This window comes from Solea senegalensis, unplaced genomic scaffold, assembly GCF_019176455.1.
Source record: "Solea senegalensis isolate Sse05_10M unplaced genomic scaffold, IFAPA_SoseM_1 scf7180000014031, whole genome shotgun sequence".
In the NCBI taxonomy this organism is placed as follows: domain Eukaryota; kingdom Metazoa; phylum Chordata; class Actinopteri; order Pleuronectiformes; family Soleidae; genus Solea; species Solea senegalensis.
In genome coordinates, this window is record NW_025320945.1 from 1 (window position 1) to 26,198 (window position 26,198).

At 40.4% G+C, this 26,198-nt stretch overlaps 4 protein-coding genes and 1 long non-coding RNA gene across 8 annotated transcripts; 3 read left to right on the forward strand and 2 right to left on the reverse strand.

The window, feature by feature from the left end:
* Nucleotides 1-510: 510 nt before the first annotated feature.
* On the reverse strand, nt 511-2,556 carry LOC122760747 (tRNA-splicing endonuclease subunit Sen15-like). Its single transcript, XM_044015909.1, has 4 exons — nt 2,334-2,556; nt 2,165-2,246; nt 1,150-1,285; nt 511-1,063 (listed from the first exon to the last, which is right to left on the reverse strand). Exons 1-4 carry the CDS (start codon nt 2,391-2,393, stop codon nt 892-894), a joined length of 450 nt encoding a protein of 149 aa, XP_043871844.1. The 5' UTR covers nt 2,394-2,556; the 3' UTR covers nt 511-891.
* An 899-nt stretch (nt 2,557-3,455) lies between these two features.
* On the forward strand, nt 3,456-7,359 carry LOC122760749. Of its 4 annotated transcripts, XR_006358483.1 has the most exons (5): nt 3,456-3,651; nt 4,745-4,841; nt 5,789-5,883; nt 5,990-6,111; nt 6,976-7,359. It is a non-coding gene; the product is annotated as an uncharacterized LOC122760749 (long non-coding RNA). The 4 variants fall into 4 exon arrangements; XR_006358484.1 differs by lacking the exon at nt 6,976-7,359 and having other exon boundaries at nt 3,456-3,657; nt 5,990-6,527; XR_006358485.1 differs by lacking the exons at nt 4,745-4,841; nt 6,976-7,359 and having other exon boundaries at nt 3,456-3,657; nt 5,990-6,527.
* Nucleotides 7,360-8,512: 1,153 nt separating this feature from the next.
* LOC122760748 (Krueppel-like factor 9) lies at nt 8,513-14,617 on the reverse strand. Its single transcript, XM_044015910.1, has 2 exons — nt 13,861-14,617; nt 8,513-12,206 (listed from the first exon to the last, which is right to left on the reverse strand). The coding sequence occupies exons 1-2, from the start codon at nt 14,351-14,353 to the stop codon at nt 11,962-11,964; spliced, it is 738 nt and encodes a 245-aa protein (XP_043871845.1). The 5' UTR covers nt 14,354-14,617; the 3' UTR covers nt 8,513-11,961.
* A 1,162-nt stretch (nt 14,618-15,779) lies between these two features.
* LOC122760746 (vitellogenin-like) lies at nt 15,780-20,753 on the forward strand. The gene is made up of 12 exons (XM_044015908.1): nt 15,780-15,831; nt 16,500-16,550; nt 16,677-16,843; nt 16,931-17,001; nt 17,243-17,408; nt 17,604-17,741; nt 17,836-18,013; nt 18,098-18,240; nt 18,659-18,762; nt 20,002-20,167; nt 20,304-20,480; nt 20,571-20,753. The coding sequence occupies exons 1-12, from the start codon at nt 15,783-15,785 to the stop codon at nt 20,751-20,753; spliced, it is 1,593 nt and encodes a 530-aa protein (XP_043871843.1). The 5' UTR covers nt 15,780-15,782.
* On the forward strand, nt 20,735-26,170 carry LOC122760745 (elongin-B-like). Its single transcript, XM_044015906.1, has 4 exons — nt 20,735-20,797; nt 21,539-21,673; nt 22,036-22,144; nt 25,181-26,170. Exons 1-4 carry the CDS (start codon nt 20,795-20,797, stop codon nt 25,291-25,293), a joined length of 360 nt encoding a protein of 119 aa, XP_043871841.1. The 5' UTR covers nt 20,735-20,794; the 3' UTR covers nt 25,294-26,170.
* The last annotated feature ends 28 nt before the right edge of the window (nt 26,171-26,198 follow it).

Here is a 26,198-nt window from a genome sequence, read left to right on the forward strand (position 1 = left end):
TTTTGCTCACCAGTGTTAAGTTGTAAAGTTTCTATGTTGGATTTTTGTTTTTTAGAAAAATTAAAAGTGTTTCAGTAACATATCCACACAAGTGATAATGTTGTCTTGTTCTTAAAGGACGTGCAGCCGGTACAGAGTAACTGTGAGTAGTTGAGCAACACTACCGAGTTAATAACAATACAGAAATAGCCAAATTACAGCTGCAGTGTGTAACCTTTGGTGATTTGTATGTAAGTAAGGTCTTTGCCTTCAATATAAAATATAAAAGGCCTATTGTAAGGCTGTGAAACCCAAGAGTTTTCTATTGTCAAGTGATTATACACATACAGTATATTCAGTACTGTATGTACTGCCAATAAACCCTCCTAAATGTAACACACTGAACCTTTCATGCGTTCCTCTGTGAAACTAAATTACATTCTCCCAGTCAGCTTTATTTGTCACTCACCTCACCATCCTGTTTTTCTATTATCAACAATTATCACATCTGACAAAAACGAGGGACTTCTGTTTCTGTATGAAATAATTCCAAGCACACATTTATTCCGTGTGAACAGAGCGTGTTATGGTAGTCACATCTCAACAAAAACACTTGAGGGCTTAAGATTATCTGGCATTTATGTTGATCATCATCATCATCATCAACATCAGATCAACGTCTGTATCAGCCTCAGAAGAGCTGGACTCTCATCTGAACCACTCTCATTTGGTGAGTCATGTCACGCGACACACAATTTAACTGAAAGTTGAAGTGATAAAGTTCACCATCCTCTTTACTGAAGCAAGTAGAAGCCTGTGAATCACAGTCTGTTCCTGACAGACCGACTGATCAGCTGGTTTTCAACGTCATCCTTTCTGCTCTTCTATGCTTCATCAACTCCCCCCAGGTACTCAGCGCTGCTGTCGTCTCTTCCGGTGCTGCCGCCGCCCCACATCCTGGAAGGGGCCTACAGGGGGGTCGGGTGTCACCAACCCATCGGTCATCCTCTGGTAGACAAGGGTGGAGTCAGATCCCACCGCACACAGCAGCGCCGGAAACCCTCTGTCCAGCATGTGTCGTATGCTGCACGACAGACAGAGGATTATGAAATAACAGGAGATTTAACAGTCAGGTAAAAAACTTCTCCAGGTGAGTGTCGCGCTTATCACCTTCTGTGGCTCAGTGATTTATGAACAGGCAGTGCAAGGACAGTCTGCGTGTGTGCTCCTTCCTTCTCCTTTCCCTCCAACAACACCAACTGCAGTTCAGGACTCTTGACACAAGACACCTCCTTCCACCGACGCACTGCAGAGAAAATGAGTTAGTGTGTGAGAGTAGTGACGTTATCTGGTCTCAGTCAGAGAGAAAGCAAAGGGACTGTGATGTCAGTTGCATTTCTTCTGTATCACCTGCATTGATTTTGTTGAGTAAACTGCAAGGAGAAAATGAGAGAGCTCACTTTAATTGTATAAAACTGAACAGGAATAAAGCTACATTTAAAGCTGCTGTGAGAGAAATCCTTCAGGTAAAACATGTGTTACATGGCTCTAAATTCCCACACCCATCACTGACCTAATTTACTTAATACCTAATACTACAATTACACACACACTATGCATGTAGGAACTGGAAGGTGATGTCTGCTGCATTTACAATTAAATGAAATTAATTAAAAATGTGTTTAAGTTTATTTATTTCTAAAGCACATTTTTAAAAACAAATTCAGTCGTTTGAAGTGCTTCCTAAACATTATATAAATACAAATGTACACAACAATTACATTAAACATAAGTAAGCAATAAGATACAAATTAAAGAGAGTTTAAAAAGTGACTATAAAGGTATATTTGCTCAAACAGAGCTTACATTTGAAAACCAGCAAGACGAAAATAGTTTTCAGAAATTTAGAGAATGAATGTTTACATTCCTCCATATGTATTACTACTAATTCTTTGACACAAGATTTAGGCCAACATTTATAAAATTCTGCCAAAAATAAATGGATCAGTCCAACTGAATAAATAATTAATAGTTAGTTTGAACCATAGAGGCACCAAAACCAGAAAAGACCAGATTCCATTATACACCTGCTGTTTACACTGTCATTAAAAACGGATCTACGTGCACGTGTGATCCAAAAACCAGATCTGGTCTACATGAGTGTGCATGTGTGAACATGTCTCACCCTCAGTTAGATCCATGTAGGCCAGAAACGCTGCATGCAGCTGTGCGCTGTCCCCAACATCCAGACTCTTCATTTTCAGATACTAACACACAAACAAACTCAGGTTAGTGATTTATTTTTGAATCAGTGAACCAGTGAACGCAGCACGGAGTTAGAACCCGTCACTCACCGCTGGATGCAGCAGGATCCAGTTAGCTGACGTCTCAGCACCGTGTGACGTCAGAGACATTTTAACCAACAAACTCTGTCGAAGAAAAACAACAACGACGCGTTGACACTGTCAGATGTCGACTTACACTAATACTATAGTTCTACATGCTGCTCGAGGTACGGGAGTTGTGTTTTCAGTTGTTCCCGGTGCGTCACAGTGAAAGTACTCCGGGTGGAAAGCTGTATTGTTGAGTTCCGCGCATAGTGGAATCAAACACACATTTGCTCAGCATTCATAGTGAGGACACTGCTATAAACATTCCCTGGCCCCTTACCTTAACCTTAACCATCACAATACGTACCTTACCCTATCAAGACTAGAAAAGTGCTATACAAATACATATCATTTACCCTTACTTAAACCCAATTCTAACCCTTTTTTGTTTATTTATTGTTATTTCACCTTTATTTAACAATGTAAAATACCCCATATTGAGATCTTATTTACAAGGTCAACCTGGCCAAGAGGTCAATAGCACACAAATACAAAAAACAGAATACAAACAGTTAATTAAAATTAATTAAAATCCTCACTTTCCCAAAATGTCTTCACTCCCTTAGGTTTACACAAGATACAAGAACACACAGAGAGAGAGAGAGAGAGAGAGAGAGAGAGAGACAGAGAGAGAGAGAGAGAGAGAGAGGGAGACAGAGAGACAGAGAGACAGAGAGAGAGAGAGACGTGTCCATCCTGTCATAGGTTATCCATTCATTTGGACGGTCCAAACAAAGTGTTATCCCTAACCATAACTATTTAATACCTTAACTATTACAAAATCTTAATCCTAACCAGTTCCTTGAAATCAGGTTCTGACATATTATGACCAAGTTTTGGTCCCCATGTGGACTACTGGTCCTAAACAAGGTCAGTGTTTGTGCCAGGAAAGTTCACACACATACACATGCACACACAGAACCCAAGAGTCAGAATACACACACACACACACACACATACACACACACACTCTCTCCTCTCTCTCTCTCTCTCTCTCTCTCTCTCACCCTCTCTCTCTCTGTTATCGTGTGTGTGCGTGCGCGCGCGCGTGTGTGTGTGTGTGTGCGTGCGTGTGTGAGTCTCTCGTGTGTGTTTTGAATCAGTGGCATTCACATTATTTATTATGTTCTGCGTGTCCACTGACGCAGACGAGCTGTCAGCTGACCAGCTCACACCTGCAGTCCCTGAGAGTCGTTCCTGCTGAAGGCCACAACTCGCATGCAACATACTTCTTAGGACGCATTGACAGACTGGACCATCCAAAGGACAGAATAGCCATCTGGTAAAGGTGCATTTATTATTTCTCTGTATCTGCTAATTTGCAAAAAAAGATAATCAGGTCAGACCTTTGTCAATATGTGTTCTCATTTTAGTTTCAGCATTTGTTCACAATCGTTGGTTGAGACCAGTGTGTTTGTTACTGTGTTTTATTTTTTTTGCTGTCATGCACAAAGAGTTGTTGGAGGAAACAACAAACTTGAAAGGGAATAACTTAAGATGATCATTTGATGTAGGGCTGTAACAATCAATTATTTTCATTGTCAACTAATCTGGCCATAATATTTTTGATTACTCGGTGACTTGATTGGTTCTTAAAATGTCAGAAAATGGTAAAAAAAAATGGAATATTCACATTGTACTGTAAAAAATATTGTAATTATATATATATATATATATATATATATATATATATATATATATATATATATATACATATATACACATATATATGTATATATATGTATGTATATATGTATGTATATATATGTATGTATATATTTATATATGTATGTATATATATGTATGTATGTGTATATATGTATGTATATATTTTATGAATCAGTGCAATAAATGTACCACATAAATACATTATCAATATGATAAATAAGAAGGGTTAAATTCTATACAGAATGTGCTGATATGGTAGTGAGCAAAATATTGTGATGTGTAGTAATTATATTATTTGTTATGTATGAAAGCTGAAATCGGGGGAACTGAAACCGACCATTCATGTGTGAACACAGTTGTCAGTAAGGGAAGTAATATTATGGAAAGAGAATCTTATTTCTATCGTGATCACCAAGTGATAGCAATAGAAATAGAAAATGTGTCAGGGGAAGTTGAATTTGGGATCACAATATGGGAATTATCCACTATCCAATATTGATCCACAGACAGGTGGTTGGAAATAAAATGTTAATACTACAATATTAACACACTAATACATAGTTAATATGAAGATGAGAAACAAATAAGACGGCATGGTGATTAATGTGTATTTTCTTAATGTTAACTTTATAAATAATCACATGAGCAGACTGTTTGTGGAGACATTTATCAGCCACATGTGATGTGTGATGTCTTCCTCGCTGCAGGCGTCCACGTGTGCGTGTGCAACAGGGACCATTATTGGACATTTACCAGTGTCCCTCGATCAAGAGCACACACTGCAGGAGGATGAGAAGGCACTGAGTAGGCACTCATTCACTCTGTAACTGAGATATTCTGAACATCAGGGCAGTCCTTATTTGGTCTTTTTCGTTGTCACAGTCCTGACACATGTCTCACTCCTGTGTGAAAGGCCTCCATCTCTCATTTCTACGTCTCCTCCGTGTCTTTGACTTAGTCGCTGAATGAAGAATGCACATATTTATGTAGCATGCAAACTAAAGATTAAAAAGGTAGAGTGTGTAAAAGTGTGCAATATTTATTTAAGTCAGATGTTGCAGCTGAAAATCTCTATAAAGTAAGTAGTACTAGAGGGCAAGATCAGAATAATTTCACTAATGCTGCTCGTGCATGCGTATATTTTAACAGCACACTTTATTTAATAATTTATTCCTGTATAATAAAAGAAACTGCTTTATGTCAGGAGGACTTTTGAAACAGAAATACACAAGTTAAACATGAATGCAGGATCTGAGTTCTTCTTACAAAACTGCTGGAGACAACAAACTTATAACACATAATATGACATATTTAACTGCAGTGGAGTGAATGTATGAAGTCCCATCATTAATAAAAAAAATTATTAAACCAAACATTTTCCAGTGGAAGTGTTTTGTTGTTTAAGTTTTATTATTCTGGAGTCACCTTTGTTATTGTATATATTTGTTATATTTGTTATGTAGTTCTTTAGTCATTTAGAAAAATGGCAGTGAAACATGACGGTTAAGTGTGGATGACACTGAACTGTGTGTTCACGTGCTCTTACAGTCCTCAGAATAATAAATAATATACAATACAAAGACAAGATACAGTTGGAGCAGGACCATAGCGACTGACACATGTGATGAGGGGTGTCGCTTAACTTCAGTCGATCATTTATAGTATTTATATAGTATATAATATAATACTATATAGTTTATAGTATTCTCTGAGTGATAATGAGGAAATGTATTTGCTTGTGTTGTCCACAGAGCACTGAACTCCTCTCAGCTGCAGGCCATGGATATAAAGACTTGTACTCAGAGTGCATGGCTGCTTCCTCAGCCACTACAACATCTGGAAACTGGTACACACACAACACTGTGCTGGGGTCTGTGCTGAATGTTAATGTTTATGTGTGGACAGTTTAAGCTCATTGATGATGATTGTAGCTGCTATGTGTCGCCCTCTAGGTGGTACAGCAGAAACTGCAGCAGGTGCGTGTGCTGGAGGAGGACGTGTGGTCTGAGCACAGGTTTTGCAGCAGGCTGGTTTCCTTTATGGACGACGACGTGGGACTCGACTGGGACCTGAGGTGAGTGACTTTGTGAAAACTTACAAAAAAACTATTGTCATTTTCTGGTTTGCTGCATGAATTTGGTGTGAAAATTAGGTAATGACACGTAAATAATTGAACTTTTTTATTTATTTATTAAAGCTCCATTGTGTAACTTCTGTCACCAAATGACAGTCAACAGGGAATCACATGGCATGTTTCCATCATGGTACAGTACGGATTGGAATGGTAAAGCCCTCAATCAGGCTTGCGTTTGGACTGAGAACAGTACCTTTACTTGGTTGACGGGGTCTGTGCTGTGCACGACGGCTGCGTCAGCGAGATACGTAGCATAACGTTGTACCGGTGCGATGACAGCGACCGTCAAACACGACACAAAAACAGAGGACATTCAGCGGCTTGTTTGCTTTCTGCTTGATTTGTGGCTGTTTGTCTCAACACAACGTCAAACCTAGTATGAGAACAGACGGCGGACGTTGAAGAGACACCAGTCGCAAGGGAGTGACACTTTTCTGTCACCCAACCAGCTGACTGTAGTGAGTCTAGCTCCACCCATACTAAAAATGGAATTGGGGCTGGTTATGTTGATTTAAATTCATTCCGTGCCGTACCAAACTGTTCCACTCGGTGGAAACACGCCAAAAGACACTTTCTGCTGGAAGTAAAAGCAGACATGAACCGAGCTTCTGCAGTGAGTGACAAAGATGACGCAGTCAGGAAGACCTGTCTTCTCCTGCTGCAGTTTCACCACACACACACACACACAGAGGCTGAGTCTGTCTGCACGAGTCAGAACTATGATGATTAGGAGAAACGTTTTCTTTTGGTGCTTCTTGAGTGTTTTAAGCCGACAGGTGACATCAGACTTTCCTCACTCCTCAGGTGCAAAGTCTGCAGAGCTTCTGGTCCGTATACCAACCCTTTGCTGCCGCCTTGTTTCAGAAGCATAGCTGTTACTTCTCTGTCCTCCCTACGAAAGTCATGATGTAAAATACATCACCTCTGTGTAAACACTGCTATTCCAAGAAACACAGTAAATCAGAAACTCAAAGAGTGCATTTTTGTCGGCATAGACAATATCATTTTCTTCAACAGTAATAACAAAACATAAATATAGGATACATAGTGAATGTCTCTTTGATTCAAGTGTTTGTTGTTTTCTGCCCATAAATATTTTTAAAACCATAATTCAAACTATAAATCACAATCAGCCAGGTGTAAAACCCAATCTTTAACAAATATATGTATCTGATTTGAACATTTTAACTTGATAATCTTTTTTGCCCGTACTGGAAAAACTCATTTTCTATATTTTTAAACACACATTGCTGCCACGAGATTGACTGAAAAGTTTCACATTTTCGCATATTCACATATTTGTGAATTTTTTTACAAAACATGGCTTTAAATTATATAACTTTATATATTATATATATATTTAGTACTGCCTGAATTGACCATATGTAGGTAATAATGCCAATACACTAAATACAATATATCCTAATATAAATGGCATTGAATGAGAAGGAGAAACACAAGTAACCTTTGTTGTAACTGTGGCAGAAACATGCAACCGTTGTTTGTTTGTGTTGTGAATAAGAGCTAAGTTAAGCCCCTAAGACGCAGCATGTAATGTAATATCCCTGGGTATGCCCAAGTGATAAAGAGACTATAAAGTGTGGTGTAAAATGTATTTTCAATTGTTATTATACTTTAACTCAGAAAATCAGCCGAGCCACTCAACCCACTTAAATACCCATCTTTTTTTTAAACTTAGAAAAGAAATGAACACCACGATCAACTTAAGAATCTTTATTTTTTTTTCTTTAAAAAAAAAGCACTGGTATTTTCATGTCAAGCAAAAAGAAAATGGAACCATGTAATATTAGTATTGTTCCATGTCACAAAGTGAGTTATGAAAAGAATAATTAAACCACACAAATTATACTTTTTGTAATAAATTAATCAGCATAACAAAAGAAAAAGAAAAAACATGCTTGTACTTCGGTGCTGCAGAGGATATAGTGAAACTCCAATGCTCAAAATTTAAGACACCTGAGAATATAAATATCAAAACAGCTTGTTGCAGCAATTATTTAGTTCCACAGTTCCTCCTGTTCACTTTAACTAAAGCTCTGAGAGGAGGACTTTTAAAAATTACATTAATGTAAAAATTAGGCATCAATTTAAAAACATCAGTTTCTGTACAATGTGCATATCTGAATTAGTGTGGTGACGATTTCATTGTCTTTTCTTTTCCCTCTCAACAATGTAGCACAGCAAAATATAAAATCCAAAGTGGATAATGCTCATCTATCATCAAGCCACATTCAGTGATATGAACAAAGAGATTTGGACTGAGCTCTTTCAATTGATATCTGCAGTGAGGTGACAATCTCCAAGTATTTTTCTTTAAAAAAAACAAAAATGCTTTTCAGCCTCCGCCACAGCCAGCAGTGAACCTTTACCTCCACAGCTTTAGTGACAGAGAGACTGTTGGTGCAGGATTTATCCAGTAGATTCATTTACCACCGTCCATTAACAACAGAACGTCACTGAGGCGAGCAGAAAGAACGTCTACTGCTGCACAGGTAGTAGAGATGACAAAGGTACAAAACATTTAGCTGATATAAATTCTGAAACCCAAGGCTGAATGAATGGCTTTATATTAATTTCTGAACAAGTTGGATGGAAGCTGTACAGATACCAGAGAAACAAAAATAAAGAGTGAGGTATGTTTTGTGATATTTTAGCTTTGAGAGCCAGACAATGTCTGAGAAAAGAAGACACTTCCGTCCATCTGTGAGAAAAGATGTCAGGGTCCATTTCATAGAAAACAGGTATTTGTGTGTGTGTGTGGCTACTGCCAGCAGCAACCAAAAACTGTCAACAGGTCAAAACCTCTGAGGAAATGTGTACACAACTCAAAGAGTTACAGTCATGAGTACAGCTCCAGTGGAAAAAAAAAGAGGAGAAAACAGATCAACAGTGAAATTGTAGATATGACGATGGTTCAATGTATGAATGAGGAAGACAGCTGATGTTCTCTTTGATCTTAGTGCGCAGCAAAACAAACATCAACAGATCTGCGAGCAACGACGACGCGCCTGTGTGGACAAAACTACGAAAAAGAAAAACCATTTCAAAAATTCAAATTCAACAAATTCCACAAACAAGAAATGGCCTTGTCGACTACGCACACACTAAAATGAAGAAAACAGAAATGACTACTCAGTTCTTATTAAAACACACTTTCTAAAGCACTTGGAAAAGAAGGCAGTTTTACAAACTATTGATTATTATTATTAACACATCAGCAAAGTTCCACAGTGCTTGCTTATAGAAGCACAGTAGCAAGCCATTACACTATTCAGCCAAACACACCTGTAGGAAAAAAGTGCCATATTGCATAATGAGTATCTGTAATAAGCCCAGTGCAGGGCATCTATACCTATACAATGATCCAACTGTAAACGTGGTGCAAAGTAGTTATGACATAGTTTAAGGCTTTCAGATTTTCCTGAAGAATTTGTTGTTCACTGAGATAAAGGAATATGTCCAAGACTGGGACAAACAGTGTGGAAACATTAAAAAAGAAAGAAAGAAAGCAAACAATTCAACCTTTCTAGAATCAGACCTGGACACTGCATGTGTTCAACAAAATGTTAAATACCTTGCAGTTTGTTTGATTCACTTGTTTTTGTGATTGACCTTAAAATACATGAGATAGTTGAATTGTCTTGGCTACAGGGTGATATTTCGGTGCCATATTGCTCGAATAGACAAAACAATTTCTTATATTGACATCAAAGGTGGTAGCCATTTTAGTTCATCCAACACAAATGTAACATCATTGTAAATGGCTGCCTTCAAATGTTGTGCATGCTGGTTCAATAGCGCACCTGCACGGAACGAGCCATCGTTAGAGGTCCTTAGTTACACCTGTTGCTTTGACGAGTTAGAATGTCCTTCACAACTAAAGGTCCACTGGATTAGCGGTCTTCAGTGGAACCATGATTACATCACTTTCATACCAATTTTGACATCTACAGGTACAAGGAGAATTCTTTTTGAAACTCCAGTTTAACTGGAGCTGAAACCTAAACTGTATGAATACACATGTGGCGCACACCTGATCCTGAAACGTGTTCTGCCACACCTCAACAACTCCTGATGAGCCGGGGGAACACCTTTACTTTGAAGGCAGCAGGCTGAAAATAATAGTTTTTGTTACCATCACATACACAATTTTGCCAGTTATATATATGTAAAAAAAAAACAACAACATACACACCAGCACTCACAAGTGATCTCATTCTATCAAGCATATAATGTTACCCCTAATATAAGGACTACAACTCATCAAATGTATTAATTCTGCTGCTAGAAGCATTACCTTGTTTCTACATTAAAAGCTTAAAGCTTATATACATTTGCATCAGTATTAGAGATAATACTACCGTGAGCGTTCTGTGAATAACTGCGCTAGGCTTGAGGGTGGCGTGCAAACAGTGTGACCCACTTTCTGGAAAAAAAAAAAAAAAGAATGATCTATTTTTAATTCAATACACAAAAAAACAAATTATTGACGATACCTCAATGATGGTTATGCAATAAAAATGAAGGAATGTGTCATCACTAAAACTCAAAGCTACAAAAGAAAGCTGAACAGCTTCTAGTCACTGCCTCACTACCTAACATCACAATATTGAGCTACCATGGTAAAACAAAATGATGGTGCACAACAATCAGGAAATTAACCACAAACAAGTTTTGGCTTTTGGTGAGTATGTACAGAAAATGTGAAAAATCCCTGCAACTTGTGAAAGTGATTCAGCTGAGAAATCTGGTCATGTTAAGGATTGTTTTTTCAAACAAGTGAAATCTGCTTTATGATTCCAATTCTTATCGAATCCTGTTCTGAGGGAAACAAAACAATGAAGGAAAAAACGGATTAGGTGTAAACTGCCATAAATGGCAAGCTGATTTTATTGTTTTCAAGTTGACAAAAGAAAGGAAATATTCTGTTGTGCCAGGATTATGACTTTACCTTAGTTTTCCACTGTGAGCTTTTAAAGCCAGACTTTAGCCAGCAGTGGTAACTCAGTGAGCCCGACAGCTGTACGGCATAAATGATTCTACAGAATTATTTTTGCATCAATGTGATGAAGTACCTCGAGGTGTCTGGCATATCAATCATTCAGTGGATAAACTAAAGGGTCGTTTCCATTTAGCCTATAGTTATATAAAAATGTTTGATCGTTTTAAACTGACAGTGTCACAATACTGCATATAAGGAGACACTGCAAACTTACACCCTTCTGTGGTAAATATGTCATAGTGCATGAACATTTCTCCCATAAATGTATTAATTTCCATGAATTTATTTAAATGTTACTTAATCACTGCAGGCTTTTAAGAAGTGTGCGCTCCACTTTTCAAAGTTACAGCTCCAGGCTACCATGTAGTAAACATTACACACAACTTCATATACATGTAACCAGGCGTGTGACTGGAAGTCTATAATTTACTATCAGGAAACGATAAGAGGAATCAAAAAGCAACTTTTTTTATACAAATCCTTAAATGTTGTAAGTTTGGAACGTTCTTGATAACTAACCCTAGTTATGTTGAGCAGGTGGATAGTGGTCACGTGACTCATCTTGGTAGATTGAGATTAAGCTGCTTGTCCCTCACATCCAGCTCTTGTGTGTTCTCTTGCGTGTGTGTGCACATTTCTGAGCACAACACAGTCATTCTAAATCCTTTCTCAGTGGATGTGATTGTAGCTGGTTAAACCTGAAACCACTGCAGGCGTCCTGTGCTCCTGCTGACCCTGGTACACAGGAATTCCCAACCCAAACCATCCTAATATTGCATAGTTGGGCTGGAAGCAGAGGATGGGCCTTTGTTGCGTTTCAACATGGAGAGCTGGAAGTCAGGATGACGGCGGGCGTGCTTGATCAGGTGGTCACTACGCATGAAGCGCTTATCGCACAGTGGGCACAGGAAGCGCTTTTCTCCTGTGTGGGTGCGGGTATGGCGGGCAAGCTCGTCTGAACGGGCAAACTTCTTCTCACAGTCCGGCCAAGTGCATGGGAAGGGTCTTTCGCCTGCAGCGTGGAGACAGGAAGAGTCAGGATAAACCATCATGTGACCAAAACAATTCACAGAGATTGCACTTACAGACATGCAACCAGTTTCACTCAAAACACGCTAGTTCTGTATTAGTGCAACCCAGTATCACACTAATAGAGTAAATTACTGTGTAAACATTATTAATTAATTGCTTGTAATTGATTCAATTTTTATTTGGTCTAATGTCTAAAAACCAAGGTGATACCTTCAGACAAAATCTTCCAAATGAGAAAATGTTGGGTATCTGAGCTTGAAAAAAAATGACAGAGCAAAATGTTTTCTAAATATACTTCTATCAACTGATGAAATAATTATCCTATCATTAAAACTCTAAGATGTGCTTTTAAAGGCAGGGTACTGAGACCCTTTTTAAAACACTTATATCAGTGCAATTTAAGAAAAACGGTGCCAGGTATTGTGCTACTTAAACTAAACTGCAAAAAATTATGTTCATTACAGATTAAAAGATGAGTTGTTACACAGCCCTTAAAATGTTACAAATAAGTGAAATAATTGTGTGAGTTGTTTTCAGACCTCAAAATTATAACATCTTAAAAATATAGTTTTTGGTCCAAAAACTAAACATTGCTTTTATTATTTATTTGTTATGGGCGAGCAAAGAAACGTGAACAATATTTGTAAAATTAATTATCTAAGAAAAACCAATTCCCAATGAAGACTCCACTAATAAAAACTATTAAAATGCATAAAATAAAACTACAGTAAACTGACGGCGTTGAACACAAAGATGGGGACAAATCTACAGCCTTCATCACTGCATCGTCGTGACAAAACATATCTAGGAAATTAAATCCTCCAGATTAGTTCTCCTAATCTAGAACTAATCTCTTTCGGGCAACACGACGACGAGCAGGAGGACGATGATGATGCTCGCTGCCATTTTCAAGATCACAAAACCAGGCCACGTTGTTTGTTGCGGGACACTTTGAGTGGGCGTTCCCACCACTCTTTATTTCCTGTCCTTAATCCGTTTGCGCGTGCTCAGTCACTCATCCTGAACACACCGCGTCCACTTCTTTCTTTTTTTTAAGAAGAAAGACGAAGCAATCCAAACGCATTTTAATGCTACAGTAACTGGCGGATCAGCGACGGTCACACGAAGCGTTTACACAGCACGAAGGAGAACGTAAAACACATCAGACTAAGTGGATTTTTAGCTCAGTTAAAGTGAGATGATGGGATGTCCACAGAAAAACTACAGTAGCCAAACACGCAGCACTTGCTGCTGCCATCATCAGGGCAGCCCGTGTCCTACAGTGAACCCTCTGCCCCCGACGCTAAGGTTTCGTCTTACGTTCATTTCATATGCAAATGCAGTCGAAAGGAAGACCTTCGTCACCGGTTTTAACGTCCAGCCCAGTTCTTTTGTTAGTTTACTTCTTTGTCAGAGTCTGAGGGGGAGTTTTTCGTCTTTGTTTGGCCACGTTATTCAACCAAACCGGGAGAAAAATTCACCACCACCACGCTGCTACGAGCTAATCCCACACAGTACAAAAGAGCTTTGAGCGTGTTATCACTGACACAAGTTTATATTCACGGGTTAGCAGCCATGTTATGTTCAACAACATGTTAAGTGCTGATGTACCCAAACTGTTGTTGTCTCCATACCTGTGTGTGTCCGGATGTGAGCCTTCAGGTGCGACGATTTTCCGTAAACTCTGTCGCATCCGTCAAAAGTGCACTGGTGTCGCTTCACCGGGGACCGTGGGGGCCCCACGCCTCCTACCCCCCTCAGCTGCTGTCCAGGGATCGGGGTGGCGGAGGGGGTCATGGTTGGGGTGGTTGGGTCCGACAACGTGGTGTAACCGCTCTCCCCACCACATGATGAGTTGCTGCTCTCCGAGTAGGCCGACATGGGGCGGAACTTACCGTGCAGGTCGGTGAGGATACCGGCCACTGCCATCATGTTCGCCCCCTCCAGCCTCAGAGTCTCCCGCACTTCCCTATCCTCACTCGTCCCGTCGGGCTCCCCAGGGAGCAGGCCCGCCGTGGCCGACTGGCTGGTGGGGGTGACCGGGGTGGGTCTGTGCAGCACAGGACCGCTGGATATCGACACCAGACACTCGGCAGCGAAATAATCAGACGAAGCAGTCAACGACATCGTTATCTTCCTTTGTTTTTCTTGACCTTTAGAAAAAATAAAAAAAATACGGGGAGCTAACGGTTGTCTGAACCCGACCTCGTTTTCATCAAACTCGACGAACCAACCGTTTCCAGCCGCACCTTGTAACCGCCATGCAGCGTGTCAGTAGTTCGAAAATAACAAAATTAGTCAAAGAAAAGGCACGAGTGTGTAGAATTGTGTGCTAAAACAGTGCCAACACCCCCGAGCCAACACGCACGCACCTCACCGACTGACGGTTCATTGTGTCTGAACCTCCGAGAAGCCGGTCAAACCTACGCCCCCTGGTCCGGACCAACAACGCGTTCAGGTACACTCGGTGAAAACTCAACGCGGCGCTTTCGTTGCGTAAATGTCTATTAAAACAACACCAACATTCGCATATCTCATTCCAATTACCACGGTGTTGTCTCCATAGAATACGTATTATTAGATAAACTGCAATATTAGACAGTAGTGGGAATTTATCTATTGTGGATTTCAGTATGTGGGTGTGTTATTTCAAAATTGCAAAGATTATTGTTTTTTATTCTACCGCAAAAATCAATTTCTGGCATAAACAATGTAATAGATCGCGTTCCCACTGCTTTCTGACGACCCAAAGTTGGGATGAAAATGGGTCACGCTGTTAAAATGTACTTTTCCGATTATTTGAACGCAGCATCAGGCAGGAGCGCGCAGTAACTGACGTCGGAGGCTCGGGCGTGGACCACGGCGGCGGCGGCGGTGCAGCGTGGTGGAAAGTAGGTGGCAAGTACGAGCAGCTTGGGTAATGATGGGGGAAGGAGATCGGGATGAAAGGCGTGCTGGATAATTCATATTGAGCCTAGACAGTGAGGTTTGAGAGGAGAACGTGGTTGAGTGCTGGAGGGCATTTCAGTTTACATGTGAAAGAGTTCAGTCCATAAAACACAGTGGAAGTTCCCAAAATGTGTACTTTCTTCATCATGTGTATCTAAAGTACACATAGATACAGACACTCGATGGCTCTGTGACTCCCTTCAACTGTAGTGCATTGTCGTCAGTAAAAGTCGACTTTGTAGTGCTCAGAAATATCTATCTATCTATCTATCTATCTATCTATCTATCTATCTATCTATCTATCTATCTATCTATCTATCTATCTATCTATAAATTACATTTACTTGTGTTATTGTAACTGAGTGTTTTGTGTGTGCTTGTACTCTGTAAAAATCTGTATTTTGTGTATCCAGTGTGTGACATTTAGAAGGGGTTATTGGCAGAAATAGAACATACTACCGCTATACTAGTGTATTTGTATAAGGGTGTAACTGATTTAAAATTCAAAAATAATTTGAATAATTTGATGTTAATGCACACTCAAGAAAAATGCTTTGCTTTGAGGAGGCTGCTATTATGTGCCTTTATATTTCTACAGGTGCCCAAAATGGACAAACCAGCCAGGGCTGTAAGCATACAAATGAAGAACATCAAAGGTAAGAAGAAGGATTTTACTGTTTTTTCTGTTACTTGGGTCATTTTTTAGACTGATAATTATATTTTTACTCAAGTAAAATTTAATCAAAGTAATACAACTATTATTATCATATTTTATATCATACTAAGTCTATCAATTTTCCTATGGTTTAACTTCCCTGCAGTTAACTGACTTTTCTCTCCATATGTGGCTCATGTCTTATGTCGGTCCAACTCGGTGGGGGTGTAGAAAAACCCTCTTTTTTTCTGAGGCCCAGTGTTGTGTCAAGTGATTGGCCTTTTGGATGTTTGTAGCTCCAGCTTGGAAGGTATTTCCTGATTGGTTGCTGCGAGGGTTACGGGTCACTGTTGAAGCCCACGTACAAGTGTGGTCATTCAGTGGCTCAGAACAGTGCTTCGTTTTCATCTCACATACATGAGGCTGCATAGAGGCAGCCAGACCTGCAGTGAGTTTTAGGTTGCTATGGCTGTGTTCATATTATGGCTTCACTGTCTGCATGTTGCACTGACTTTTCTCCTCCTGCAAGGTGAGCTTTTATGGCTTTGTAATTTGTGCCATTTTCATTTTTCGTTGAAAACAACGTTGTGCTGACATGATTGTTTTATAGAAGTATTCTACATGTCTTTGTTGTATGTCTGAGATTTTCATTCCCCTGTTTCTGTGCAGTGTGTGATTGTTCTCAGGTGGAACCAAATCTTTGTGACTCAAGTTGTGCTGGTAAGGATTTTGTTTATTCCTCTGTGATGCACATCAAATTTGTTTTTTTTCGTGTAGGTTGCTTCAGGTATTTCTTCAGTTACTTTAATAAATGAAACTTTATTTCACATTATTTCATATCCACAGGATTTCCTACCCCTGATCTATCCTTTCAGAGAGGGGTGAGGTATACTTACAGATATAGCACAACAATTACCACCACCCTTTATGGCTCTAATGCTGGCAGGAATGGACTGGCTTTGGACTGTGTGGTTGATATCAATGTGGTGACGAAGTGTCACCTTATGATGCAGGTCAGTTTTTTCAAAATTGTCAATAACATACCCCAAAAGGTCTATAATAATGTGCTTGATGGGTGTGAGTTCATGTATGTCCAACAGATTAGGAATCCACAGATTAAGAGGCTTTCCCCTCAGAAGGAGCACTCTGTGCAGCGCTTAAAAAGTCTGAGGTAATACAAAGGGTTTTTTTAAACGTTTTTTATGAAATGAATGAATTAATGGATTTCACTTTCATCTGCTCGGTTATTTTGCAGATGTGTATGTGATCTCTGTCTGCAGCGATCACAGTTAAAGTCTGGATCATTTTGGAATGCTACAAATGTTTATCCTTTGAATGTGATACTCTGTTCAGATGCTCCGCTTGTCTGTTGTTGGGTCTCGGGGGGCTCATCTGGTGTTTTTGTGTCCCAGGGAGTCACTGGAGAGGACGCGCCTCAAGTTCTCCCTCCAGGGGGGAAAGGTCACGGCTCTGTGTCTCCAGGAAGGGGAGCAGGTGTGGGCCCTAAACATTAAAAGAGCTATACTGAGCATGCTCCAGACCTCCCACATGTCTGCCAAACAGGAGTTAAGAAAGGAGGTAAGGACTGATGTGGGTCTATGCCCAATTTACGCAGAAGTGTAACAACTACTTCCTCTTGTCTGACAAATACCTCTTACTCTTCCCACTAACAACAACCGTCATTATCACCATTATACTATTATATAGTATATAGTATATAGTATATAGTACATACAGTCATTTTTTGACTTATCTTTAATGCCTCTTTGTTAGACAGATGTGTACGGGATGTGCACCAGCAGGTATGAGAGGCGAGGCCCTGTCCTGCTGAAGACCAGGGATCTAAAACAGTGTCATGAGTCCAGGATGGCAAACCTCTGGCCTCATTCTGTAGCTTTGACTGAAGATACAGTAAGTGAAAATTCCTTTTCCATCCTTATTGTAAATATAGTACCATCATTAATCTGGTTTGATTCACGAGGATTGATTCTTGTCTTTTTGCCAGTCAGTGCAGTCCGAACTGCATTGTGTTCAGCGACATGGATCTACTGTGATGGAGGAGGTCAACTGTACGGAAGCCTCTTCCATGGCACTGTGGTCCAGTAATGCAGGGTTGGTGAGGACAAAGACGGTGTCAATGCTCCTTCTGCTCAGAGCCCAGCCAGGATCTCCTTCAGGAGCAGGTCGGGAACACATTAAAATCACGTCTCATGCCTGTGTTGGCCTAAATTCAGTGAATGATCCGCCACTCCTGATTGTTCTTGCAGATTCTTTGAGTCATAGTGTGCAAACACACCTGATGTTTGAGGAGGAGGGAAGAGCACAACCAGGAAAATCCAGGTTGTCAACCCCACAACAAGCCCGTCAGACTCTCAGGATGTTATGTAGCCTCACCTCAAACCCACAACAGGTAGGCCTCAAATGAAACTGATTCGTCAGCTTGTAACTTATTTTTAGGCAATATGCATTCTTAAAAATTACTTAAAATTAAAATACTGTTGCGCCCTCATCAGAATATGAATTTCTGAGTAGCGCCCACTGCACTGACGTATTTGTGTTTGGTTGTACTTCCCCTAGGATTTTGCTGCCTGTATAAGCCAAATATTTTAATGACTCACATGCACAGATGGTTAGTTAAACACAATGCGGTAACCATAATTATGCTCTATTTACCTGGGAGTTTTTTTGAAAAAGAGGCCCTCAGAGCCAGAGGCCAACTGTCTGTGATGTAATTATTGTGTGGGGATGTTCACAGGAGGCAGCTTGTGCGTGTGTTATAACTGTAAAGCAGGATCATATACTGTGTGTATTATATCTGATCATAAAAGGTGTCACAGGAGTTCCTGCACCTGGCTTTTCTACTGAAACATCTGACTCTCCCTCAACTCAAGACTCTCTGGGAAGAAGCATCTTTCAAGTGTCGCAACGACTGGTCAGTATTTACTGAATAGTTACTACACTGCAGTGGATGACCATGCATGAACAAATACTGCATCAAGACTAATGCAATGGATACATAACAACATTTGGGAACACGGCAGACATGGAGTTCAACTGACGGATTCCATTTAGCTGCAACCTCATATTTACTGGCTTAACTAAATTGAATGGAGGTAACGCTAAAGATAAAGTAAAACATTTTGAGAACAGTGATTCCACTCTTTGTGTTGTGTGTCTGTAGATCTGCAGATTCTGTAGCGACTGTAAGCTGGAAACTGCTCGTGTAACATAGCCTCCAGCAGCACTTACGGACTGAACAACGCGTTGTGGGTTTTGTTTTCCCCTCAGGAAGTCGCATCACTCAACAATATTTACACACCTGACCACATCATACCATTTCATGCCTAATTAATTTGATGCTAGTAGGCAATTCAAATTCCTTTTATTTATTTTATTAAACCACAAGCAACCTGTTGCCCTCAATATGAGCGACAGTTTGATATGACTTTTTGAAACACGCAGTAAAAGATAATGGCTTTTTAGGTAGGACACAACATTTAAAGAATATATAATTTAAAGACTTGGTTACACAGTGACCCTGAGATAACTTACATATGGGCTCTTGTTTTGTTGGGGGTGGACAAACAAGTTACAGTGTGTTGTAGAAGTGCTGGCGCAAGCAGATTTTATCATAGGACAGAGCTGGAAGCACTGTTCCCATTAGTGTCCTGTTTTCTTCTTAGTTAATTTAACTGGATCTCGGCTGCAGATTCATATTCATAACTATTTAACAGATTATATTTGTGTTTTTAAAATCATAATGTTAATAGGATAGACATTTATAGTCTTGTCATATAGGTCATTCACAGACAGATAATTATCAGGATTAGGTCTGGATTAAAGAGCTCTGATCTGTGTTAAAAAGGTTCCCAGATTTCTGTACTGATGTCCAATTTACCACTTATTTTACATAGTAACGTTCATATGAGGCCGTCTCTGATATGGCATTGAACCAGTCCGAGTAGGTTGAGTTGCTTTTTTCTGCCCAGTGTCTCAGAATAACTCTCTTGGCATTAGTGAGCGCCACCTTCAGCCACTGGGCATTTTTCCTACTTATTCCCTTGTGTCCTTTGAGACTATTCAGGAGACACAATGCAGGGGTAAGATTGACTTCTGTAATCTTGTCCATGACTCTCTGCCGTATAGTGATGTTGATTGACTGTTTGGACAGGCAGCCATTGTTAGAGGCATTACCAGTGTGTGGCTCTGAAAACTGCATCGTGCTACTGACTGACCTAATGAGAAACAGAGAGCTGGAGGAGGAACAGGCTCACACCTTCCTCACCACCATCACCCTCATCCCTCATCCGTCCCCAAAGACCATCAACTCCATCAATGTGAGAACCTCTGGGTGTCATTAATAATGGTCCCAATTAACCCTCGTCAAATCCATATCAGATCATGAGTGTTTGTCTTACTGTAAGATAAAGAGCTGTGTGTGCTAAGTGTACTCCTTTGCTCCTGTTTGTGTAGACCTTACTCGAGGTCCCAGAGTTGTGGACCAAAGCCTTGTTGGCTGGATCGTCTTTGGTCCATCAGCTGTGCCACAAGTCCCGAATCTCCTGCAGTGAACTCCCCCCTGTACAGACCCTCATGCAGACACTAGAGGAAACACTCAGGGAAGGCTGCGAGGGAAGAGAACACGCTCGAGTGAGAGACGCAAATACTTGATACTGCACTGGGCTCAACCAAAGCCAACAGATTAATCTCTCAGTTTGCATTTATTGTGTTGCCTGGCAGGTTTTGTATGCACTGAAGGCAGTGGGAAACACTGGTCTGTCTGCTCCAGCCTTAACTCCCCTGCTGAAGCGCTGTGCACTCACTCACTCAACAGCACTTGAGCTGAGACTTGCTGCCATTCAAGCCTTCAGACGTTTGCCATCGAGTTGCGTTTCGCAGGCGAATTGCAGTCTGGGACTTTAACACAGGGCTGGTGCTACTGGCTAGCTAGCTGACCACTTGAAATGGTAACTATAATTTTCATTGTTGTCGACACGTGTATGATATTTTTTGAGATATAGATTTTATTTTTACCTTTTGATACTTTGGTAAAATGATGTACGCCGTGACGACAGATGATAATGCAGGCCACAAGACTGTTTATTTCACTTTGTGTTTGCTAGGTAGCTAAAGCTAACTTTGCTGTGTTAGCTTGTATGAGGAAAGATTGTAGCGAGGTAGCGTCAGAATGCTAACTCAGTTTGATTCGTCCAAACTAACTGGACTTCAATTGTCAGACGTACAGCGTATTCTTACTTAGAAGAACATGTCAAACCTTTGTTTATCTCACTAAAGTGACGAAGCTTTGTGTTGGGTAATTTAACGTTAGCTTAGAGCTACGTCTGCATGCTAGTACACACAGTTCGAGGTTAGCTCTTTAAAGAGTGAATTGTCAGTAGAGAAACAACCTACTATTTAATTTTAAGACTAATTATTCATCAGTAGTAGGATTATTACAGTGTACACATGCGTAATTAAGGGATTGTGAACAGTTGACAAATTGACAGGAACTAAAAAACTCTTATGACTTTAATATTTTGTCAGATGAAAAAAATATATCTGAATTTGCGTTCTAAAATGACCTAAGCTGCTGAATTGTCATATTCTTTACTGAAATCTCTGTCAAATTCTCATTTGAGAGAGAACACATGTTGAATTTAGTCTTACATAGTTTTTCCCCAACATCTGATTTTGCTTGTTTCTCTCAGGACGTGTTCTTAATGATCCGGCGTCACAAGACTACAATCTTCACAGATGCCAAGGAGTCCACCACTGTCTATGAGCTGAAGCGTATTGTTGAGGGAATACTTAAAAGATCACCTGAAGATCAGAGGCTCTACAAAGTAAGTTTAGGGCAAACACCACATGACCAACAGAATTACAGCATCATCCATCCATCCATCTTCTACCACTTTATCCTCCACACGAGGGCCGTGGGGGGTGCTGTGCCAATCTCAGCTGACATAGGGCGAAAGGCGGGGTACACCCTGGACTGATCGCAAGTCCATCACTGGGCCACATAGAGACAAACAACCATCCACTCTTATGTTCAGTTAATTTAGCGTGTCCACTTTACCTAATCCCCACATTACATGTATTTGGACTGTGAGAGGAAGCTGGAGAATTATAGCATCGTCTGACACAAATGTTTGTTTTTTGTGGCATCATTGGATTTAATCTGACATTTTAATCTGTTGTTCCACAGGACGACCAGTTGCTAGAGGACATTAAAACTCTGGGTGACTGTGGATTTACCAACCAAACTGCCAGACCTCAGGCCCCAGCTACAGTTGGTCTGGCCTTTCGCATAAATGGTATGTATGTCCAGAGTTTTTGTTGATTTGGTTTTTCCTTTCCAGTTATGAACAGGAAGTAGAATACTCAAGTAGCATAGGAACCGAAAATCAGGAAACACTGAAAAGAAATTATTATGCAAATTCTGTACCATTTTGTTGTTATGGCTGGGACTGTGTGTACTTACCTCACTGAAGTCAGATTAGATTAATAGTCATGCTTCAAAGAACAAATCAATTAAGAAGCTATGAAAATATTTAGGTGATGATCTCTTTGAACATATCAGACGTCGAGGGTGCATGCCCCTCGTCCTTTTGTCCTGTGCTCTGCTCCTGCGCTGTGCGCTTCTCCGTCCGCAAGCGTACTCTCCGTATCCAGCGCAGACTGGATCATTTCTCTACGCGCTGCTTTTCCCCCACATTCGAGTAATGATCTTTATGACGAGGATCGAGTACAGTTGCGATGAAGTTCTGACAGACAGCGCACTTTTCATTGTTTTCAATCTGTGGTCTGTCTCAACCTCTTTGTGTAAAAGACGCGTTAGAACTGCAATTAAGGGAACAGAGTCTGCCACATGCATCAGATGAGCCGAGCTCTGTTGTTAACTGCTCAAAGGGGAGAAGAGAGAGGATGTTCTCCATTAAGGTGTGAAGTGAAGGTCACGGGGAGTTCATAATCTGTGATGTAAGTTACGCTTTTGTTCAAAGAGACTTTCCCAGCATTGTTCCACCGTGTACTCACATCTTGTTGGAACCAATATAAAGAGCAGTTTAATTGCCTTTTTAGTAAGTAAGTCCAAAGCTCATAAAAGGGAGATTTAGTAAAAACTGGGAGAAAAAAAAAGTATTATTCTAGAAACAAAGGAAAGTGATAGTTCAGTGTGGCTTTGTGAGGTACTGGGGCATATTTAGCACCAACATTGTGCTGGTTGTCCTCCTTGAGCTGATGACAAAAGTCAAGTTGTTATTATTATTATTAGTATTATTATTATTATTGCCCAGCATAATATATTTTAAGCTTTATCTTGTGTTTGGACAAGCATTCTGAGAGGACAGTAAAGATTATATACTGCTCACTTTCCTACACCACAGAGAAGATCTGGGAGTTTCACAGGAGCTGCAGGTCTCCTACTTCCTCATTTGTTAATATGGCCGCCTTTACACCTGGCATTAGAATGTTTTTTCTTTCTTCTATGGACTCCTCTTTGCTTTTTGACGCAGGAGAGGAAGTTGTCTTCGAAAGAAGACAGGAAGTTGTCTTCGGAGACAACGTGGTCACAATGTGTCTCTGACCACCTCCTGAAGTGGTTTGGCAGATCCTATAACAATCGGTCCTCGGGTGTATTTACACCTGCATCTACAAGTGGTCAGACGCTATCTGATTGTAATATGATTATAGAAAACACATTTTAATGCCAGGTGTAAAGAGTGAACATATTCAGAACATAGATTCATAGATTGTTGTCAAAAGAATTCACACAGTGCTGATTAAGTTGCGTATGACTGCGTTTCTCAGTATGGCAGTGTTTAGATCTTGTGTCGCTCAGGGACATTCTTGTGCTGCTCACAGGAAGTCATTTGTTTTATGTTGAGACAACAGCAACTTTGTACTAGCAGACTGAGATGGCTGCAACTAATGACTGTTTTTATGGTCAACTATTGAAAAGCACAATGACTCGCTGTGTTAACTAAAATTTAAAGCAAAAATGTATATTTTAATAAACATTGCTGCTGTTTAGGATACATCTACAAAAGTACTGAAAACTGAGTTGGTGAATACCCTTTTGCTCTTCTCAAGACGACTGCATACATTTGATTAAAAAAGAAAGGGTGTTAACAAGAGTTAACATTACTCATTTAAACTTCAATATGCCAAGAAGCTAAACTTGAAAGAAAATATCTTCAAACCATGTTGTGTCTTGACTTTTAACATTAACTTGTAGGTCAGGCAGTGAAAATGTAAACGTGAAAAAAGAGGTGAACAAATGAAAAAGAAGGTGAAGGTGAATAACACACAGTTGTTCTAAAGAGGATCTTTAGCTCTACAGTAACATATTAATGTTAAAAGCCAAGACAACTCTATATATGTCTATATGCAGTGAGCTTTCCCAAGTTGTGTCCACATCATCCAGAAGTCCAACGGGCCTCCTCGTGCATTACCGGTGTGCTCCCGTTGTACCATGTGCATATTTTACTGTGATTTTTTTTTTCCCTTGGTGTGTGCAGAGTGAAATGCTTGCATACCTTTGATATTTTTGGGTGAGAGGGTGTTCACTCTGATATTCACGTCTCGCGCTGTTCACTACATGTGCAACTCCCAGCAGAAAAAACCCTGTGATGACATAGCTCACAATTATCGACAATTAAATGTGTTGGCTACTGATTTTACCATTGAGCGTCCATTAATTACTGCAAACACAAAGAAGCGTCTACGAGAAGTTTCAAAAGTGAATTCTACTGCCCACCCCTGCTCTGCTGCTGTATACACACAGACGCTCCCTCAGTCAGGTCTGATAATGTTGCTTGACAGCCTGTTTTCAGTTGAAAGGACACTAAACTGACATACAATCATAACCTCAACCACACCTTTAAGCCGGTGTAGATAAAAACCTTTCTTTTACTATTTACAGGTTAAGCAGCAGCTGAGTTGATGCAGATCCCCCTTGTTGTTGAAAATGACTGTGTATTTGTCAATGTCCTCACCTTTGACCCCTTCACACCTGGCATTAGAATGTGTTTTCTGTGAAGAGATGGCTCTTCACCTGTTACATCTGAACCAAACGTGTCTCCAGTGTCTGTCCGATCACAGTCATCCCTCCCGTTAGGTGGACGTTCAGTAGCAGACTACAAGTCCGTGAAGGCTTCTGTTCAATGTGTGTGGTCACAGTGCGTCTCTGATCAGCTCATGAAGTGGTTTGACAATCTGTCTTCGGTGCATCTCACGTATATTTGCTGTGTAGATGCTAACATGTTAGCCGCAGAAAAGGCATTTTAATGGCAGGTGTAAATGGGGCTTATGTGACATGAGTGTTAACCAGGTGAAACTCTTCCCTCCAGATGAGATGTTTGAGCAGCTGCACATCGAGGCCTTCTCCAGCCCCCCAGAACTGCCTGATGTGATGAAGCCCCAGGACTCTGGTAGCACCGCCAACGAACAGGCAGTGCAGTGATGGCAAGGAAGGGGGGAAGCAGCAGTGGAGGAAAGGATGGAAGTTGGTGGTGTGTGGATTTCACTGCAGGGCAGAGGATATGTAACATCATTTCAGTTGATGGAAGGGGAGAAATGTTGGTAACCGAGCCTGTCCACCATGTTACCATCATGCTATGATCCTAGCACACCCTTACAATCTGCTTCACTAAAGATTTTCTTTTTTTAAACTCTTCCCAGTTTCCCACATCACATGCAGTTGTGCTCCTTTATTTTGTTCTTAAGCACCAGCTTTTGTGTGTGTGTGTGCGTGTGCGTGTGTGTGTGTGCGTGCGTGTGTGTGTTATTCTAATTATTATCACGAATATTTGTGAAAGCGTCGTCGTGTGTCACATTGTTTAGAAGAACCATGCATGGATGAGGAGTCTGGTGTCGGAGTCGGCAAATGTGCATGAGCAAAATTGAAACTAGCGTGTGGAGTTTGACAGAAACAGATGAGTCTTCAGCTGAAACAACGTTCCCTCCATCTGCTTCTCCCACTTCTGTTGTACATTTCAGATTTGAGATCATACACAAGGAAAGAACATGTACATGTTAAATACGTTACTTTTGGATGTTATGGTTTTGCGTCTCCAGTATGTTTTACTCGTCAGTTCTACGCTGTGTGTTTCATGCACTGAGACCAAAGGCAGGTTCCTCATGGACACCAGAGGGACGTCTTGGTCAGAGGACATTCTGTCTGTGACATACAGTAAAACACAGGGGTTAATCTTGAGTTTATAAAAATAATGCATACATCATGTCGCCAACATCAGCTTGGCACCTTCCTCTAATCACATAATTATGGCTTGTAACTGTAAGTTTGCTTAATTAAAAGATTTTTCCTGTTTTGTTTTTTATGCTGCCGACTATTTTTTATGTTGTCCA

Excerpts from the sequence above, each read along its gene's own strand:
- LOC122760745 (XM_044015906.1), top strand. Across the intron at positions 21,674-22,035 it reads AAGATCAGAGGCTCTACAAA|GACGACCAGTTGCTAGAGGA; the intron begins GTAAGTTTAGGG and ends GTTGTTCCACAG. Across the intron at positions 22,145-25,180 it reads TCTGGCCTTTCGCATAAATG|ATGAGATGTTTGAGCAGCTG; the intron begins GTATGTATGTCC and ends TCTTCCCTCCAG.
- LOC122760747 (XM_044015909.1), bottom strand. The coding sequence starts at position 2,393 with ATGTCTCTGACGTCACACGGTGCTGAGACGTCAGCTAACTGGATCCTG. Across the intron at positions 1,286-2,164 it reads CTACATGGATCTAACTGAGG|TGCGTCGGTGGAAGGAGGTG; the intron begins GTGAGACATGTT and ends TTTTCTCTGCAG. Across the intron at positions 1,064-1,149 it reads AAATCACTGAGCCACAGAAG|CATACGACACATGCTGGACA; the intron begins GTGATAAGCGCG and ends TCTGTCGTGCAG.
- LOC122760746 (XM_044015908.1), top strand. The coding sequence starts at position 15,783 with ATGGACAAACCAGCCAGGGCTGTAAGCATACAAATGAAGAACATCAAA. Across the intron at positions 17,002-17,242 it reads CAGCGCTTAAAAAGTCTGAG|GGAGTCACTGGAGAGGACGC; the intron begins GTAATACAAAGG and ends TTTGTGTCCCAG. Across the intron at positions 17,742-17,835 it reads TAGCTTTGACTGAAGATACA|TCAGTGCAGTCCGAACTGCA; the intron begins GTAAGTGAAAAT and ends TCTTTTTGCCAG.
- LOC122760748 (XM_044015910.1), bottom strand. The coding sequence starts at position 14,353 with ATGTCGTTGACTGCTTCGTCTGATTATTTCGCTGCCGAGTGTCTGGTG. Across the intron at positions 12,207-13,860 it reads TCACATCCGGACACACACAG|GCGAAAGACCCTTCCCATGC; the intron begins GTATGGAGACAA and ends TCCACGCTGCAG.